Genomic DNA, 18,054 nt, shown 5'->3' on the forward strand with positions numbered 1-18,054 from the left:
CGGATGCTGCGGGAACGCGCGCCCGACCCCAGTGCCCCGCCGCGAAAGACGAGCAAAATCATCCCGGCCGAAGTCCATGGTAGCATTCACTTCATTTCTTCTCTTAAAAATTAATAAAGGCTGCTCAAAATTCTGTGCTCTTCAAAGCACCCAGCAATGAAGCCAGTTCCCCAGGTCCTAGGGTTGGTTTTTTTTTTTTTTTTTTTTTTTTTTTGGCCTCACACTTTGTCCCAGCTGAAAGAAGCCCAGTGCCTCCCCCAAATCATTTGGAGCCCTAGGAGGGACAGCAGCGGGGGGTGGAGGGGGATGTGAGCCCCAGCCGCTCAGTCGGGCCCCCGGGGGAGGAGGGGGGGGGCCGTCTCCGGCCAGGGCGGCCCCTCCCCCAAGGTCACCCAACTTTTCCCCGGGCCCGCGGCTCCCGGGGAGGGTCGGGAGGGTCCGGGCGGGGCGCGGCGGGGGCGGGCACCCGCCCCGCATTATTCATTGGCCAGAGCGGGCTGCGGGCGCGAGTGCTGATGTCAGGCGGGCGCGAGTGCGGCGGGCGCAGCGGCGGCGGCCGCCCAGCGAGCCCGGGCTCGGGTGGGGGGGCGCGAGTGGGGGTGGCGGCCAGCATGCTGCTCGGCTGCGGCTCGGCCTCCCACACCCGCGGCGCCCTCGTCCTCGCCAGCAGCGGCGGCGGCGGAGCAGCGAGCGGCGCCCGCGTCTGCAGCGGCGCAGGGTCCGAGCGCGCGGCGCGGCGGCGGCGGCGGCGGCGGTGGGCGCCGGGGCGGGGAGCGGGCGGCGGGGACCCGGCATGGCGCTGCGGCGGGGCGGCGGCGGCGGCGGCGGCGGCGGGGCGCCGGGGCTGCTGCTGCTGCTGAGCGCCGCGTGCCTGATCCCGCCGGGCGCGCAGGTGAGGCGGCTGGCGCGCTGCCCCGCCACTTGCAGCTGTACCAAGGAGTCCATCATCTGCGTGGGCTCTTCCTGGGTGCCCAGGATCGTGCCGGGCGACATCAGCTCCCTGTGAGTGAGTGGGACCCCTCCAGTCCCCGCCCCACCCTGCGCCCGCCGCCGCCGGGGAGTTGCCTCCGGCGCTGGGACAGCGCGACCCCGACCCCGCTTCCCGGCCTCTTTCTCCGCGCTTGGGTGGGGGCGCGCTGTGGGACGTGGGTGGAGTCTCGGGCCCAGGGGTGGGTGGAGGGAGCCCGAGACCCAGAGCCTGGGAGCCCAGCCCAGCCCCCTGTGGCCGTGTTTCTTAAAGTGTGCCCCGCGGGCCAGCTGCATCAGACCCACCTGGGGGAGCTCGTGCCAATGCAGATTTCCGGGCCCGCGTTCAATGAAGCAGGGTCTCAGGAGTGGAGCCTTGGCTCCACTTGGAGTCAGCCTGTGGCGTCCCAGGTGATTCTGGGGTGCGTTAAAGTTTGAGAGCATGTGGAGGGGGGAGGGGTGGTTGTGTAGGGGCAGGAATGTGCCCCCGAGCCTGACTGGAGTGAGTGTAAACAGGGGAGCGATGAGGCCTCACTGTCCCACCTCGCGCCTGGGGCGGTGGTTTACACCGTGGCCTCCTCCCGACCAGTCCACACCGCAGGTCCGGAGGGACCCGAGCAAAGGCATGCAGCCTCAGGAAGTGGGGGCCACCTCATGAGGCCTGGTAGAGGGGAGCACTGCGCTGGGCAGAGCCTAGGGCACCCAGGCCAGTGGCCAAGTGCAGGAAGATTTCTTGCCCTGAGTTCACAAGGGCTTCTTGCCCCCTCTCCCTAGCACACATTAAGTTGGCCGCTTTTTCAGCGCTGGAGGAATTAACGGGAAGGGCCCCACCTTATTTCTTCACCTGCTAAGTGATGCCTCCAACCTGCCCTCACACAGCCCCACAAGCCCCACAGCCAGGTCCCATTGACAGTGGAAGGGGCTGTGTTGGGCTATATCTTTACTGCTGGGAAACGTTTCCTGCGGAAAGAACTTCCTCCTTCCAGGCCAAGGTGCTGGGGTGATGCCCACCCAAACACAGAGGCAGGGAGTCCCAGGGGTGAAGTTCTTCACGTCCTTCTTACTACACTCCCCTGCCTCCCACCCCAGGCAAGGTGCGGGGCTGAAGGGATTCCCATTTGCATTTACAGAAACTCCAGAGGGTCTGGCCAGCAGGAACCGAGAGCCTTTTTGATTCCTAATGTTGCTAAGTCGAGTGACAGGGAGGATTCCAGAAATTAGAATTCCCCTTGTTAAATGCTTTAGAACGGCAGCTGCTTAATTGCTCTGCATGTTAACTGAAGTAATGTTGAAATAATGTATTGAGGTCCTGCTGTGGCCAGAAAGGATAGGGGACCTGGTGGCACAAACAGTCAAGCCGCTTGCCCCCGCCTTGACCATTATATCTGGCAGATGGCATTGCCTCCTACCGCACATTCCAGTTCAGGTGTCTCTTGGGTTTTTCCCCAAGGCTTTCACAGTGCATTTAACCAGAGGTGCTCTGAGTGTCTTTCAGAGATGGGTTCCCAAGGGGAATGCTTAAACCTTCCCCGGAGTTTCCCCGGCCAACGTTAATGCTGTGTCTACACAAACAGAATCCTGGGCAGAGGTGAAGTAATTATCCATTTTCAGCCAGGGCCTCCTGTAGTTCAGAGAAGGAAGGGAGGGGATTGATTTAAACTTGCTGAGATAATGTCTGTGGAAGGAGCTAGACTGATGGTAAAGGCTTCTATTATTCAGACTAGTTTTCATATTGATCCAGTTCGTTGGAAAATGGCTTGACTCTTCTCGTTTCTACCCCTGAGAAGCCCCCCCCCCCCCGCCCCGGTTGACGATTTTAAGCCTCATTTTTGAGTGGAGGAGTTTGAAATACAGGTGGAGAATATGGCCGGTTGCCCATCCTGCGATCACTTCTGAAAGAGACCTAGGCCTTGTTTTGCTTCTCTTTTGCCCGCAGGAGCCTGGTAAATGGAACGTTTTCCGAAATCAAGGACCGAATGTTTTCCCACCTGCCTTCCCTACAGCTGCTGTGAGTATGGGATGTTCTCTCTGAAAATGGGGCCCCCGGAGGTATAGACCTGGGAGGAACCATCCCTGCCCCTTTGGTATCAGTCCTTCCTTAAATACCCCCAATAAACTCTCAGTGTTAGCTTCCCCTGTGGTGTCCCCACCTGACTGAATCTCAGGCTCTTTGCTCAGTGTCTCCTTTTGGCCCATGTTTTCCTCCAGGACTTATCATAGATCCCAACACCCGTGTTTGGCAACAGGAGACGTGATGACATTGAATGATGACCCAAATTTCACCTAAATGAAGCGTTTTCCAAACACCTCACTTTAAAAGAAAACCTGCCTTTTACACTCTCGCTGTTGGCTCTGGAAATAGAAGTATTTTTCATTGACTGAGGATATAAACCATCAGGCAGCATACTATCCATTTATATGGAAAATGTTATCTGATCATCTGATCAGCCCTACAAAGAGAGTATTTTTAGCTCCCCATTTGACAGATGAGAAAATTAAGGCTCAGAGGAGTTAAGTAACTTGTGCAAAATCCCAGCCGCTTTCTAACCCACACTCGTAACTGCTCTGTATCCAGCCACTCTTGGCGAGAGCTCATGTCATGCCTGGCATCCCAGTCCCGTTATTGTTTGCTGATGAAAAGAAATGTCCAAAAAGCAGTTTTCAAAAGCAAGTCAGTGATAGGCAAAGTCATGAGCACATAGCTCGTTCTGTTTATTCTGTTTCTTAAATTTGAGAGGCTGTTAAAATCAAGCAACGTATTCCAGAAAACATGTGAGGGATGGATCACTTCTCATCCTAAATAAAGTTAACGTGGATAGTTCTGTTCTTGAAATATTATGGACCTGCTTCTGACCTCGTACTTAACATTTTAAAAGCTGTCACTTTTTGGAAATTGTGGTTCTATTAAAATATACTTTCCATATGCGGGAGACACAATTTCAGGCATTTCACCAAATAGACTCAAGTGGTGACGATATAGATTCTATGAACTTTTACCAAAGAAGCTTACGTGGTGACTAATAGGAAACTATGTGCTGATAAAGAGACTTTGAAGATTTCTTAAACTTTTTTTTTTTTATCATTTCTCATGGGAATGTATAATATGGTAGAAAGGAGTTTTAGTTTTTTCAGTTTTAATTTTTGTGGTCTCAGCTGTGTGACTTTGGTCAAGTCACTTCTCTGGGCACACATTTCTCTGAAAACAGTTGGGTTAGGTCCTTTTAGATCTCTGATTCCATGGTGGCTCGGGCATGGCAAAGCATTGGCTGGCCGTTTAGTTGTGCTGAGCGTTGGCATGTTTTGAGAGAATTTACTGAGACCCACAGGGGAGGGGGGGGGGTGGAGCAGTGGGGTGACCCAAAAATCTAGCCAAAAGGACTCCACTTGGCAATTGCCTACCAGCATCTGCGAGTCGGGTTGTGCACCTACGGAGCCAGGCTTGGGCTGCAAAGAGCCCGTTTTTGCCGTGGATCAGAATGTAGCGAAAGACAACAGAAAGGGGTCTCACTGTGTGGTTCCAGGTATAAATCTCTGCATTGAAATCTGTCCTGTGTTTTCAGATTGCTGAATTCTAACTCATTTACAGCCATCCGGGATGATGCTTTTGCTGGACTGTTTCATCTCGAATACCTGTAAGTGTTGGGCTTTGTCTGTTGGCTGAGCGTTGGGTATGTCCATCGAATCATTCTATTGCTGTCTCTCTTAGAGAGCTTCGGGGCGGACAAAATGGAGGACACCCCATTCTCTTTTCAGCCCTGACCTTTTATAGTTTACTTGTGTATAAACATGCTGGGACAGGAGGAGGTTGGAGACAAAGCGGGTGAAAGCAAACAAAGGAGGAAAGATATTCACTCATTCTCTGCTGACATTTAATTTGGCATGGAGTAAGCACAATTGGAAATTGCGTTGGATATTTTTACCTCTCATAACTAGGCATGGATTTGCTGATCGGCCAGAAATAAAGCTGAAGGCTTCTGAGGGTTACTTATTTTTAAATAAAGTCTCCCTATATGGGGATATAACTTCACGTTTTGAATTTGGCTATCCCATTTCCCTGTCGCAGTGTCTCCCATGAGCTGCTGATGAGAGTCTAATTGTATTTTTTTCTTCTTTAAAAGAAGAGGTTTTGTTTTCTTTTTGGATGTGCAGGTTGTTCCCCCTAGCAGAGAGCTTTGCCCTTGTTGGGATTTTGTTTCCCGGTTTCTTTTCTGATTTGCCTTTCCCCCCTTTCATGTCTTCTTGCCTTTTAAATGCTTTCATCCTTGCCTTTTGTAACTTTGTAATAATATTAGTCCTGCTATCAGATGGGATTTCCTTATTTAGCATTCGGAGGGATTTTTAAAGGCTGGTCTCCGCTTTCTTATCTGAGGTTAACAGGTAGATGTTTGAATTCTAAACGCATCGTGGGTCTAAGAAAACTCTGCTGATTTTATGTCCTTAGGAAAGGTGTCTCTGAAGGAATTCTTCCTCCAGAATACACATGATATGTAAACTTTCATAGCAGCCTGATAGTATACAGAATATGGAAAGCAGGTTATGACTGAAGTGCTAAGCCTAACTACGTTCTGTCAAAGCACTTGAACAGCTGATGGGGGTAGCACATGTAAAGCTATCAGTTTTCTCTTGTGAGTAGTTCATCTTACTGCCAAGGTTACTGAGGGGGAAGTCCGCTTATCAGCCTATACCGAATTCTCGTACTCAAGAGACCCCTGATTTAAAACAAATAAGACATCAAATAAAGGTCAGTATAAGAATCAAGAACTATTTTACCAACGAATGGCATCATGTCGCAAAGCCTCTCCCTTGGACCGTCTCATCAAAGACCCTCTTACATTTGAGGTAATGGGATGCCATAAACTGAAATTTAGTTCTCTGTGGTCCTAGGGAATAGTCACAGAGCATTCGCTTTATGTATTTCCCTGGAAGACTTCAAAGCACAGTCAGGGTTATTATCGTAAGGGCCTGTGTGCAAGCCCTAAGCCATTTTAGCACAGAGCAAGAAGTTTGGCCCATCCTCAACTTCATTATATTTCCTATTTCCTAGTGGCTTAGAGATCTTGAGAGAATTCCTGCCTTGTTACCCATTTGTTCAGAGATTAGGCTGTATGGGACATGCTGAACTCGAGTTTGCCGGAAGCCGAGCTTACTGGAATTCTCCCCCAGCAAAGATTTGAACGCAGAGACGTCAAACAATGGGCTCCCCTCAAGAGACAACGATATTAACCAGAGTGTTAATAGCCAGGCGCTGTAAACTCTAAGGGGGTTTGAGTGGGGAGAATGTCTGGAAGTTTTCCAGCCTTGCAGAGATGTAAGAATTTCTTGCCTTTGTACTGGGCTTTCTTCTCGTCTTTCCCCCCAAGATGTCTCCCCCCACCCCCCAGCCGTGTTGCCAGCTCTGAATGTGAGGACTTCCATGCTGCTTCTGGAACGAGTGTAGGACACACACTTGTGTGGACGCATTCTTGCACACAAACCTGGCTCCCACTTGGAATCTGGTGTAGCTGACCTAATCCTTCAGAGAAGGATTGCTTGCATTATTTATTTATTTATCTATTTATTTATTTATAAAACATGAATGTTTTATTTACTTTTATTTATTTGTTTGTGTTTTTCAGAGGTGAATGTTTTAAATTCATGAGTGCTTTTAGAATTTGTTTTGGGGGCACCTGGGTGGCGCAGTCAGTTAAGCATCCGACTTCGGCTCAGGTCACGCTCTCTTGGTTCACGAGTTCGAGCCCCACGTCCAGCTCTGTGCTGCTAGCCTGGAGCCTGCTTCAGATTCTGTGTCTCCCTCTCTCTCTCTGCCCCTCCCCCCTCCCCACTCACACCTTCTTTCTCACTCTAGAATAAATAAACATTAAAAAAATAATAAAAGTGAACGTACTCCACTTAAAAAAGAATTCATTTTGAATATCGTTTAGAGAGATTAAGTGGAGAAAATTTGGTGGAATGATACTGCTGTTCTCTTTAGGTTCATTGAAGGGAACAAGATAGAAACCATTTCAAGAAATGCCTTTCGTGGCCTTCGTGACCTGACTCACCTGTAAGTCCTATGAAATGTGTTGCGAGATGCTTGCTGTTTCTTGACTCTTTTGTCCATATTGTAACATTCTCTCAAGGAAACGAAGTTCCAGGTTGCCCGAAGTGTTTTGTATTGTTGATCAGACAGCAGTCCAGTGTGATTGCTCATGCACTCAGCTTAACTGTCTTTTCCATTACCCTGAGTTGCCGTTATGGGCCACATGACAGCATGTGAAACGAGGAGCCGCGAGGGCCCTCTGTCCAGTGATGAAGAAGGTAGGAAGGACACTGTCACGTATAACACACCTGCTGTGTGCCTGCGTGCCTAGTGAGCCTTCTCTTCGTTATCTTTGTGAGTCTCCATTTTACAGATTTGGGAACTGAGGCTTCAGTTAACTCATTGAAGAATGTTGAAGGCAGGATCAAAATTTGGGTGAAATGGAATAGAGACATTTTTTGTGGTTCCTCTAATTTGAATGCAAATAGCTTTTTCTTTTATGTTGGATTAATCTGCAGCTTAAGCTAAGCTCTCTGGCTTCTTTAATAGCTTTCTGGAGGAAAAAAAGTTAAACACAAATTGATTTGAATTGCCATATCAGAATGAGGCAAGTACACATACTTGGCATATTTAGAAAACTGGAAAAAAATTGCAGCTGTGTTCATGAAAATGTAAAAATAGTCATTTTCTTGGTAAGAACCATTTATTAGCCAGGAATCAGGTCCTGTGTGCATGATAGATACTTTGTGATTGAGTAAGATAACATGTCTCATCTCTGTGCTAAAAAAGAAAATTGGGAGAATAGGAAGATTCTGAATAGGGGTGTTGGGCAGCGGTGATAGTGCCTTCAGCAGGTGCAACCCTGACTGACACACATCGAAAGAGATAATCATTTACATCAAGCCCTGATACAGGCAAAGGTGTCAGTCAGCAGGCTCGACGAGCACTTGATTCTGGAATCCTACCAAGCAGAAGCCCTGTCTGAGTTAAATAAACCTCCTAAAGTAAGCAGATACGGGAGGAGTACGGGAGGTCCAAACGTCTGGATCGGCACCACCGATCCTGGAGAGTGTCAGCCTCATGTTGTCATTATTGCCCCAGGTTTTCCTTCTTTCTGTAAAAGCCTCACTTTGTTGTTGTTGCTGTTGTCTTGTTTTGTTTTCAGATGGAACCCAGACACCAAATCCCCGCATTCCTGTAGAGGTTAAGGTCATGGATTTGGAGTCACATAGACTTGGGTCCCAATCTCAAGGCCACCATTTATTAACGTTGCCTAGCCTTTGTGGACCACAGTTTCTTCATCCTGGAGGTGGGGGTGATTATACTGACCCCACGGGATTGCTGCATAGAGTGGGTTAATGCTTGCTTGCAAAGCATCCAGCCCATTAGCCGTAGTAAACGCGCAAGGTGTGCTTGGAGCTGCCGTCATTATCATGGTCAACAGCAACAGCACGGCCCCCCTCCACTCATTAAGAAGTCTCCATTTTCTCCATGGACTGCTGAGTACCCTTGTCAGTTTGAGTGGCCAGACAGGGTCTGCTAAGAAGACAGCTGTGGGTGTCTGGAGAGGAACAGCTGTGACCAGATCGATCTGGTTCCCAGAAGTCAGGAATGAGAGGCTTTGCTTTCGAGCAGAAGCTCTGGCCAGATCATGAACGTAAGCAAAAAGCCACGTGACTGAGTTAGCCCAGGTGTCAGCTTTCCTTTGACCCATTGACTACGGGTCCTTGGTCTGAAAACAGGCGTGACCATGCAGCAGTTGTGCACGTGTATTTGCAGATCTTGGCACAGGTTTGCTCAGAGATGCACGGACTTCTATGCGGGTAGATGGGTGTACATGCTGCGTGTGCACGTAACTGTGCACACGCACTGGTTATTTGTGCACACAACCACACGTGTATATAATGTGTGCATGTGTGTTGAGAGGCACCTTCTATTCTGTGTGACGAAGAGCCCTTTGCTTGGGTCCGGCGTACTTCTGATGCATTCAGGTGCCCGTCCCACTGCATGCTGCCATTCTACAGTCAAGCGTATGGAGCCTGGCACTCCCCAGCTCTCCAACCTCATGTCCTTAAATGTCCTCAGAACACTGATCTCGCCGTGGACCCCGGTGTGCACCCAACCCATCCCATTCCTGGGCTTTTCCTCACATCCTGTCCATTGCCTAGGATGTTGTATTTTCTACCTTAGACCTCCTGTAATCTGCTCTTCCTTCAAAGTCCAGATTAAGTTCTCTCTCCCCCATGGAGCCGTTCTTGATCTCCCCTCTGTAACCTCCCTCTTGGTTGCACTTACCCAACCCTGTAAGTAGCCCTGGCCGTACTGGTTGGTACTGTTTCGTGATGTCAGTTTTATCTCCCCAGCTGCATTGAAAGCTCCCTGAGGACAGGGCCCACGCAGATCTTTCATTAGCCCTGCTCTTCCCCCAGCGTCTAGTACAGGGCTGAAAGCTAGCAGCACATCCCGTGTGATTCCCTGGTTGATCAATGGGTTCCTTACTGAGCTGGATTTTCCACATATACTCTGCTTCTGGGCAAGTCAGGTGACTTCTAAAGCTGACTCCGTAGGTTGGAGACGTAGGTAGGAGTTAAAGCATTTAATACATTGTTGAAAGTTGGACCAGTCCTCCCACCTGCCCCAATTTTTGTCAACTTCTAAGCAAGGAGGTTTGCACACCGCTTCTCCAAAGCTCACGCCTATGCTCAAGGAAGTCACTAGATGGAATTTGCTTAAGTATCTGGTTTGTATCTTTTTATGAGTTTTTCCAGCACCTACAGACTCACATTCTTGTTCTCAAGAAACATAGATCAGGTTTCAAAGCATTGAAGGAGCAGTACCAATCTGTAACTAAGATCTAGGACATTTATTTTCCAGCAGTCCTGCAAAGCCCAGGGGACAGGTTGCTGTTAAGTAGTTTCAGAAATGAAGTAAGTGCCATAAATTTGTAGGCAAAATGAAATGGAAAGGGAGATGGTATGCACTTAGTGTGAGTGGAGTGGATAGTCCATCTAAATAATTTGGCTTTCTGAAATTGAATGCTTGGAAAGGTTGCTAAACATTCTACATTTTTGGGCTTCGAACTTGCCATATATTCTTATCACTTGGGTACAGTACATTTCAATTAGCTAAAAATGTCTAGCTAAATAATTCACCTTTAATTAGCTAAAAGAATTTTTGGGGCTTTCCAGAAAAAGTGACCATCAGCCAGTAAAAAAGCAAAACAAGCACCTTTTTTTTTTTTTTTTTAAATTTCAGAAAGCTACTGCCCGACAATGTTCAGCCTGATTACCTATTCAGCCTGTTTTCCAACATCTTTAGAAATGTACCCCTAAATCATTTAGGAAAGAAAAGTAAAATAATACATGAAATTGCATTTTAATCCATTTGTGGTTACGTAGGCAGGAAGGGACATAATTGTGAAATGTTCAGGTTTCCCCATATTCTCTTGGTATATTGCAGCAAGAATGTTTGGGTTACACGTGGGCTCGAAGCTTTCTCTGCGAGCCGCTGGGTCACTGTATGCCCACAAGGCTAATTTCATATATATGTTTTAAAGAGGGTGGTGCTGAATCGCGTACGTGTTTATCATTTATATGTCTTGCTGTTTGCACTCACGTGAATAAAAGAAAACAAAAGTAGGCATCAGTCTCTCGGCTGACTCACGTTAGAGCATGATGCCCTGGGGAGAAGCGCAGGCTCGATGTACATCTTTTCAACACCCAGCATCTTTCTACGTCAACAGCCCAGCACCACGGACATTCATCTTCAGCAGGATGATGACAGGGCACTGCATGATCCTGAATCATCAGAAAAAGCGTTGATGGTAGTCATTCTTCCTGGAGATGAGGAACAGACTAGGACATTTTAGATCTTCCAAACTAAGAGCAATGCAAAATGCTTTCTGGTCAACCTTCGCTAATGAGAAAAGAAACCGATCACAATCGGTTGCTCCCTAAACACTGTAGTCCATTGAAATTTTATATTATCGTGGGGTTAGAGCTGAGAGTCTTTGTGCAAAAGAGTATTTACTGAATCCTTTCTTAGACTCACAAGTAATAGAATTTGCGTAGATGGACTGCAGGGAAACTTCTTGGACAAGACTGTACATCTTTTCTTTGATCATTCTCACCTCAGTGCTTCATTCGTTCATTCACTTACTCACTCAGTAAAGGCTTCCTGAGTACCTACTATGTGCCAGGCACTGCTTGGATGCCGTGATACAGATGTGGACAAACACAATCTCTGCCCTCGTGTTGCTTATGTCTGGGGAGAATACACAGCCAATAAACAGAGAATTAAAATATGTGGTATGCGAAGCGACAGTCGTGCGGTGAAGGTCAACCGAGCAGGGAAGGGAGCTGGTAGAGGTCAGGGAAGTGGTGATCAGTGAGGACAGACCTAAAAGAGATGATGGCGTGATCTGTGTGGGTACCCACAGGAAGATCGTTCAGGCAGATGAATCACAAGTTCAGGGGCCTCAGGGTGGGAGAGTGCCTTATCCATTTGAATAGCAAAGGGGCCAGCGTGGGTGTTCGAGTAGTCAGAGATCCAGTCTCATAGTTAAGTGGGAGTGGGGGTAACTAGACAATAGTCTTGCATGACATCAAAGGGACTTTGGCTTTTATTCTGAGAAATATAAGATGCCATCCAACGTTTAACAAATGTATATAAAGAGCTTCTTTTAAAAACAAAGCAAAAAGTACATTGTACTCCAGCATCTATCATGCTGTCTTTGTCTCACAAAACTTATTTATCTCAGTATCAATGAGCAAAGCCAGAAATTGAGCCATGTTGTGCTGAAGAGGTTTAGAGAGAGCTCTGTTTTAAAGCATTAGCTTTGTTTAAGGGGCTTTGGAGTGACAGGGCCTGAGGATAATAACCACATTAACATGTGATTTTCTTATTCTAGTTCTCTGGCCAATAACCACATAAAAGCACTCCCAAGGGATGTCTTCAGTGATTTAGACTCTCTGATTGAACTGTAAGTAAGGAAAATGCTTGTGTCCAAGTTAATCATGTGTCATTGTGTCCAAGTTAATCATGTCTTTAATGCCCCCTCTCCCCCTCACTGCATTTCTTTTATGTTGCAGTCAGAAATTCGTGACAGGGGCGCCCAGGTGGCTCCGTCAGTTGAGCATTTGACTCTTCATAGAGGCTCAGGTCCTGCATGTGGTCATGAGCTCAAGCCCCTGAAAGGAGCGTGGAGTCCCCTTGGGATTCTCTCTTCCTCTGTCTCTCTGTCCCTCCCCCATGCATTTTCCCTCTGTCTCTGTCTCTGTCTCTCTCTCTCTCTCTCTCTCAAAATAAATAAACATTTAGAAAAAAGAAATCAGTGACAAAGAGTGCATGGCGGGAAACAATATATAGTTGGTATTGTGTTAGGTCTTGCCACGTTGGAATACACTTAGTAGCGTTAGGCCAATGGCAAATAAAGCTCGCCGGGTGTGAGGTTTCCTTTTTCAAGGTAGCGTATCCCTCTGCTGTATCTTCTAGTGTTTGGCACTTCTTACCGGACATTGTTCCACAAGATCTTAATGTTTCGATTGTGTTCGTGAACGCTATCTTCCTATAATGTCCTGGCTTTGTGAGAGTCTGCATCTGTGGGGGGAGGGGGGAACGTTCTTCTGTCTACCCTCCCCCATTTCCAGCCTGGCATGATGACCGTTTCAGGAGAGTTTGGAGAAATAGTGGTATGTCAGCTCCGAGAGCTCTCTGTAAGCTACAGTTAAAATCATGGGCACTGAAGATCATTAAGTAAAGTCAGTGATGCACACAAGAAATAGGATGCATTAAATACAACATTCTTTTAATTTCTTTTAATTTTTTTTGGGGGGGGGGTATGAAATAGATCAGGATGTTAAATCATCGTATTCCTGCTGAAACATTTCAGGCATGTCCATTTCTCCAGGTATGTGTTTGTGTTTTGTTTTGGTTTTTAGAGATTTAAGGGGCAATAAATTTGAATGTGACTGCAAAGCCAAGTGGTTGTATCTGTGGTTGAAGATGACAAATTCCACGGTGTCTGACGTCCTGTGCATCGGTCCCCCCGAATATCAGGAAAAAACGCTAAATGATGTGCCGAGCTTCGACTACGAATGCACAACCACAGGTATTCAGAACCGCTCTCGTGAAGGACTCTGACTGAGAGGAATCCCTTTGTGTTTCGTTTCTATCATCCACAGGAACCAGAGAAAAGTGGGTGTAAACGTTTTCTATCCAAATTATTTTAGGTGACATTTAAGCGTTCTAAAGGAAATGAACTGATGTGGTCAGGAAAACATCTCAACAGTTCAGGAGGATTTTTTGTTAAGTGCCCTGGCTTGAATTGTGATTCTTTACAAAATTCAAATTTCTCTGAAGGTTTGTTTTTTTTTCTTTAAGGGCCAAAGTGTGAACTGGCAAGTTGGGCATAAGCACATTTGCAAATGAGGTTTCACGGAAAGTCCGTGCAGAGAGGGCCACATTCCTGCTGTCTTGATCGACTGTTTTCACTGTTCCCTTGATTGAATAATAGGAAGTTTACTGAACGTGCAGCTAATAAATATGAGACTTTAAAGTCCATACATTGCTTTCGTAGTTCCCTGTAAAAAAGAGGTAACTGGCTGAGTTATAACCAATGGCAAAATGGAAATAGAAGTGAACAATTAGTTACTAAAGAAAAAACTCACATTGAGGAAAAATGTAAAGGAAGTTTGATTTTGCATTTTTCCAGGACCTGCCTCGGGGTTTCCATTTATACATTTTACGGGTTATGAGATAAAATTAAAATACTAACTGCCTCCAGTGTTACACCTTGTAGAGAGCAGGTGAGTGCCTCCGTATGAAAGGCTTAGGTGGAGTTTTCTCCAGCTTCTGAAGCCAGATTTTAAAGGAAAACAGATCAATCCGCAGTATGAAACCTGCTTACCAAACTTATAAAAATAAACATTTAGGCTGAGAGTTGATATCTACAAAGCCTCGAGGCATGTCAGTGGGAACAGCAGGAATGAGAACTCAGAAAATAGTTACAGAAACTCAGAGGCAAAAAAAAAAAAAACCCTCCAAGAACAAAATGGGACATTTAGGCCAGCCCTACTGCTGCCCTCCAAACAAAGAAACAAACAAGAACTCATAAAGTAAAAACTGTTTCCAGATATCTCTGTAAATAAGGAACTTTACAAGTTCACGTGTTTTTGAAAGAAAACCGCAAGTCTTGTGGGATGCCCTTGTCTTCCGTCGTTGAACAGGAGCCTATTCAGCTGTGTAATTGGCAGGTGCCCTTTGCCAGCTGAGGCCACTAGCAGGTTATTTATTATATTGTAGAGCAGTGCAATAAATCAGAGGTCATAGTCAATGACATTTGCACCAAAAGGTGGCATTCAAGGCCATTTGGTGTGAAATGCCAAACTACAGCTCACCGGGGCTCCTTTTCGCCTCTTCTCCAGTTTTTCCGGCGAGTTCTCTGAACGCCCAGGTGAAGTGAGCAGCTTTCCCATTGTTCTCTTCACACCTGCCTGAAAACTCTGCCAGTCTCTGGGAGGAATGACCTGGGTATCGAGGATCTGGGGACAGGGAATAATTTATATGAGAAAACATCATTTCTGACCTTAGAGCCTTGGGGACGGTTATGGAAATGATCTGGGCTCTGAGAATTGTCATAGGAATAGACGGGGCTTGGAACCAACCTTGGTCCTAAACCCAGAACCCATGATGCAGCATGAGCCCCCTAACACATTTTAGGGCATCCTCTCTCCTATGTATATTTGCCTTTGCTAAAAAGCTTCCTACTAAGATTTAGATAGTCGACAGTCCTCCCTGGTAACAGGGAAGTGATGATTCTATCTTTGCTACTGTCTTATCCTTTTGAGACTCATCAACAAATTAGCTTTTGCTCATAGTTTTCTCCATCAAGAAAAAATGGCGGAACCAAGTTGTGTCAACCCCCAGGGATAGTCCCTGCCTTGTGCCTTGTAAGAACGAAGTCAATACATTCTGAGGTGTTTTGTTTTGTTTTGTTTGGGGTTTCTTTGGTTCCTATCTCCTGCTCATATCAAGGCTCATTCTTTGGTGCTTTATTCAAGGCTGGAAGGGAAATGTGCAAGGATGATGGCAGATGGAAAGCCAAATCTGAGAGTCCTGGTACTGTTACGGCATCCTCACTGCATTTTAGGGAAGAAGCACGTCGTCTGAGGGCATTGCTTTTTCTCTTAGCTCAGATTTTCGGGAAAGGAGTAAATTCTTCAGGTGGAGAAAGGAGAGGAAGATACTGTTACCGTTGTGTTCTGGCACCCGGCTGTAATAAACATGGCAGACACACCGCCGGACTGTTTCAGCTTCTAGATTAATCACATTCTTTCCATAACCCTCTGCTTCAAGTCTATTTTTAAGCGCCTCAAAAATCCCTGTTACCTATTCATGATTCCCCATGTTAGGAGGATAATTCACTAAATTCCTTGGAGTGAATTTTGCATCCTAATTGTCCTGTTAGCTTCCCTATTTCTGGGCTGATGAAAAGCAAAGAGAAATAATGCATTAATGCGCAGTTTCTCTCCCAATAGGATCAGCATCATGTATAATTTATTTTCTGCAAGGGCTATAAATAGCTATGTAAAAATCTGTTGATTCCAGTGGGAGCAAGGCCTAAAATGTGAGAATCCCACTGACATCATGAACTCAATCCAATGTGAATGGGCGTGGCAGCACTTTTTGCAGAGAATGCCATTAAGACTTTACCACCAGCAAATTGACGTCATATCAGTATGTGTATTGTTGGAGAGCTTTGCATAACGAATGTGCTTTTGCCGTTCATGAAAGACGAATTAAAATGGGGATGGGAGAAGATCTGAAAATTCCTCGAGCCCGCCCTCCACCCCTACACATAGTCATCAATCATTTTCTTTCAGACATTTCTTCCCTTTCCTTCCTCCTTCTCTTCTGCCTCCTCCTCCTTTTTTTTTTGGTGGGGGGGGGGTGTTGTGTAGGTAAGGGGGAGAAGGGCTCTCCTATTAAGAATTAGATTTATAATTGCAATGATTTAACAGTCTGTGTGGTGCCAGATAGTCAGCATATAGAAAATATTATGAAACCAATGTTTTGGGAAAACAAATGAAAATAGAACCGTTAAAAAGCTAGATTTGTAAAATGCTGTCTAATTTTGGCAGCTCTCTCTCTCTCTGGGATTTTTTTAATGAAAAACGGAAACTTTTGGGTCTGCCCTTTAAACAGCCTGCGTTTTTCAGCGACTGCTGGCGTTTCTGAGACTCGGGGGTGCAGGTGGGGGACGCGGGTTACGGGCAGGGCAGGAGTGTTTGGAGCCTTCGGGGCTTACGTTAGCAGAAGGCGGCCGAGAAGCTGGATGTGTCTGCCTCGTAATGGAGAGAATGGTGCGGTATTCTTGGAGCCCTTTTCTGGAGCAGATGGTAACTGCCGCCACTTCCCTTTTTCCAGTCATCTGCAGGTTGAGTTTTGTTTGCCTTTACTGTTTGCTGCAGCGATGCTGCTATCTGGGGTGGGGGTGGGGGTGGGGGGTTGACAAAGGGGTGGGGCTAGCAGCCATTGTCATTCTTCCTACGGGTTCCAGGGTCACTGTTACACAGTATATGAGGCTCGCCCACGGAGCTACTATGTAAAACTCCCCGGGGCTCACTCTGTAGGAGGCTCCGCGCTCACACTTAGGCTCTCTTAGTCTCTACAGCCACCTCATGAAATAGGTGTTACCCTCCTTTTACTGATGCGGACCCTGAGGCTCAGGTTTCTTGCTCCAGGTCACAGAGCTACAAAGACAGGCAAGAACCTAAAGCCTCAGTTCGTCCGGATGCTCCACTCCGAATGAGGGCATCCACTGCTGACACTTGTCCCCACTCTCCGTCGGCCGCTTCTTGCCGTCAGGGTGCAAAGGCGGCCTCCTTTCTGATTCTCCCCCTTCTCCCTGCACCTGTGTGCATCACACGATGACCCCCGACTTCTTCCCCACACAGTTTTCAGAACAGGCCATGGGGCGGGCAAGGCCAGCCCTCCCACACTTCTAAGCCAGGGAAGCATTTATTATGCACCTCCCGTACACTCAGAATGGGGATAGGGACACCTCCAAAAGTTAATAGGTGTTGCGCACTCACTTTGTGGTATGCACAACTCTAAGTGAGTATGAATGATAACATACAATGAGGAGGTTAAATAACTTCCCCAAGGTCACTCAGCAAGGCCGTGGAGTCACAGCTCTGCCACGTTATCTTAGACACCATTAAAATGGACACTTCCTCAAGATACAGCCCAGTGGGGGCTAGGACAGAGGAGGTAGACTGTCCTTTCTCAGACCTCGATTCCGTGTTGATGAAGCACCTACTATGTGCCGAGCCCTGAGATGGGCCTTTCTACCGACACTATCAGTGTGTCCCTGCCATCAAGCTTGGCAGGTAAGAATCCCTGCCCCCATATTGCACATAAGGAAACTGAGGCCTTGTAGGGGCAAGCGCACAGCCCAGAGTCTCACATGCGGGAAGTGGATTCAGGGGGTCTGACCCCAAGCACTCGTCCCTGTGCCTCCTGCTGCCCTCACTGCCTCAGCCCTGCCCCCGTCTCCCCCGCCCCTGTTACCTGCTCTTCTCAGCCCTGCTCCCCTCTTCCCACCTCAACACTCGCTCAGCTCAGCGTCTCTCCCTTCCTTTCCTGCCTCTGCCCCGTCTGCACTCCCTGCCTTTGCTCACTGTTGAGTGGCCTACCCCCTTACAGCCTTTCTCATTTGACCTCTTTCTTTTTTTTAATTTTTTTTTCAACGTTTATTTATTTTTGGGACAGAGAGAGACAGAGCATGAACGGGGGAGGGGCAGAGACAGAGGGAGACACAGAATCGGAAACAGGCTCCAGGCTCTGAGCCATCAGCCCAGAGCCTGAAGCGGGGCTCGAACTCACGGAGCGCGAGATCGTGACCTGGCTGAAGTCGGACGCTTAACCGACTGCACCACCCAGGCGCCCCTCATTTGACCTCTTTCAAGAGGCTTCCGAGTCAGAGTTATTTCTGAAGTGGCTGCCGTAGGCTTGTGCCGTGGGAGGTTCCCGGGAGGGTCGGACCCGGGCCTGACCTCACAAAGCCC

General features: G+C 47.5%; 1 protein-coding gene across 1 annotated transcript in view; it reads left to right on the plus strand.

The window, feature by feature from the left end:
* The first annotated feature begins 519 nt into the window (after positions 1–519).
* Positions 520–18,054, plus strand: part of LGI2 (leucine rich repeat LGI family member 2) — a 31,844-nt gene continuing 14,309 nt past the window's right edge. The window contains exons 1-6 of the mRNA XM_045474365.1: positions 520–1,002; positions 2,903–2,974; positions 4,527–4,598; positions 6,938–7,009; positions 11,895–11,966; positions 12,925–13,094. Coding sequence (XP_045330321.1) covers positions 794–1,002; positions 2,903–2,974; positions 4,527–4,598; positions 6,938–7,009; positions 11,895–11,966; positions 12,925–13,094 — 667 coding nt within the window. The 5' untranslated portion in view covers positions 520–793. The remainder of the gene's footprint in view (positions 1,003–2,902; positions 2,975–4,526; positions 4,599–6,937; positions 7,010–11,894; positions 11,967–12,924; positions 13,095–18,054) is intronic.

The sequence above is a fragment of the Leopardus geoffroyi genome, chromosome B1 (assembly GCF_018350155.1).
Source record: "Leopardus geoffroyi isolate Oge1 chromosome B1, O.geoffroyi_Oge1_pat1.0, whole genome shotgun sequence".
Classification (NCBI taxonomy): Eukaryota; Metazoa; Chordata; class Mammalia; order Carnivora; family Felidae; genus Leopardus; species Leopardus geoffroyi.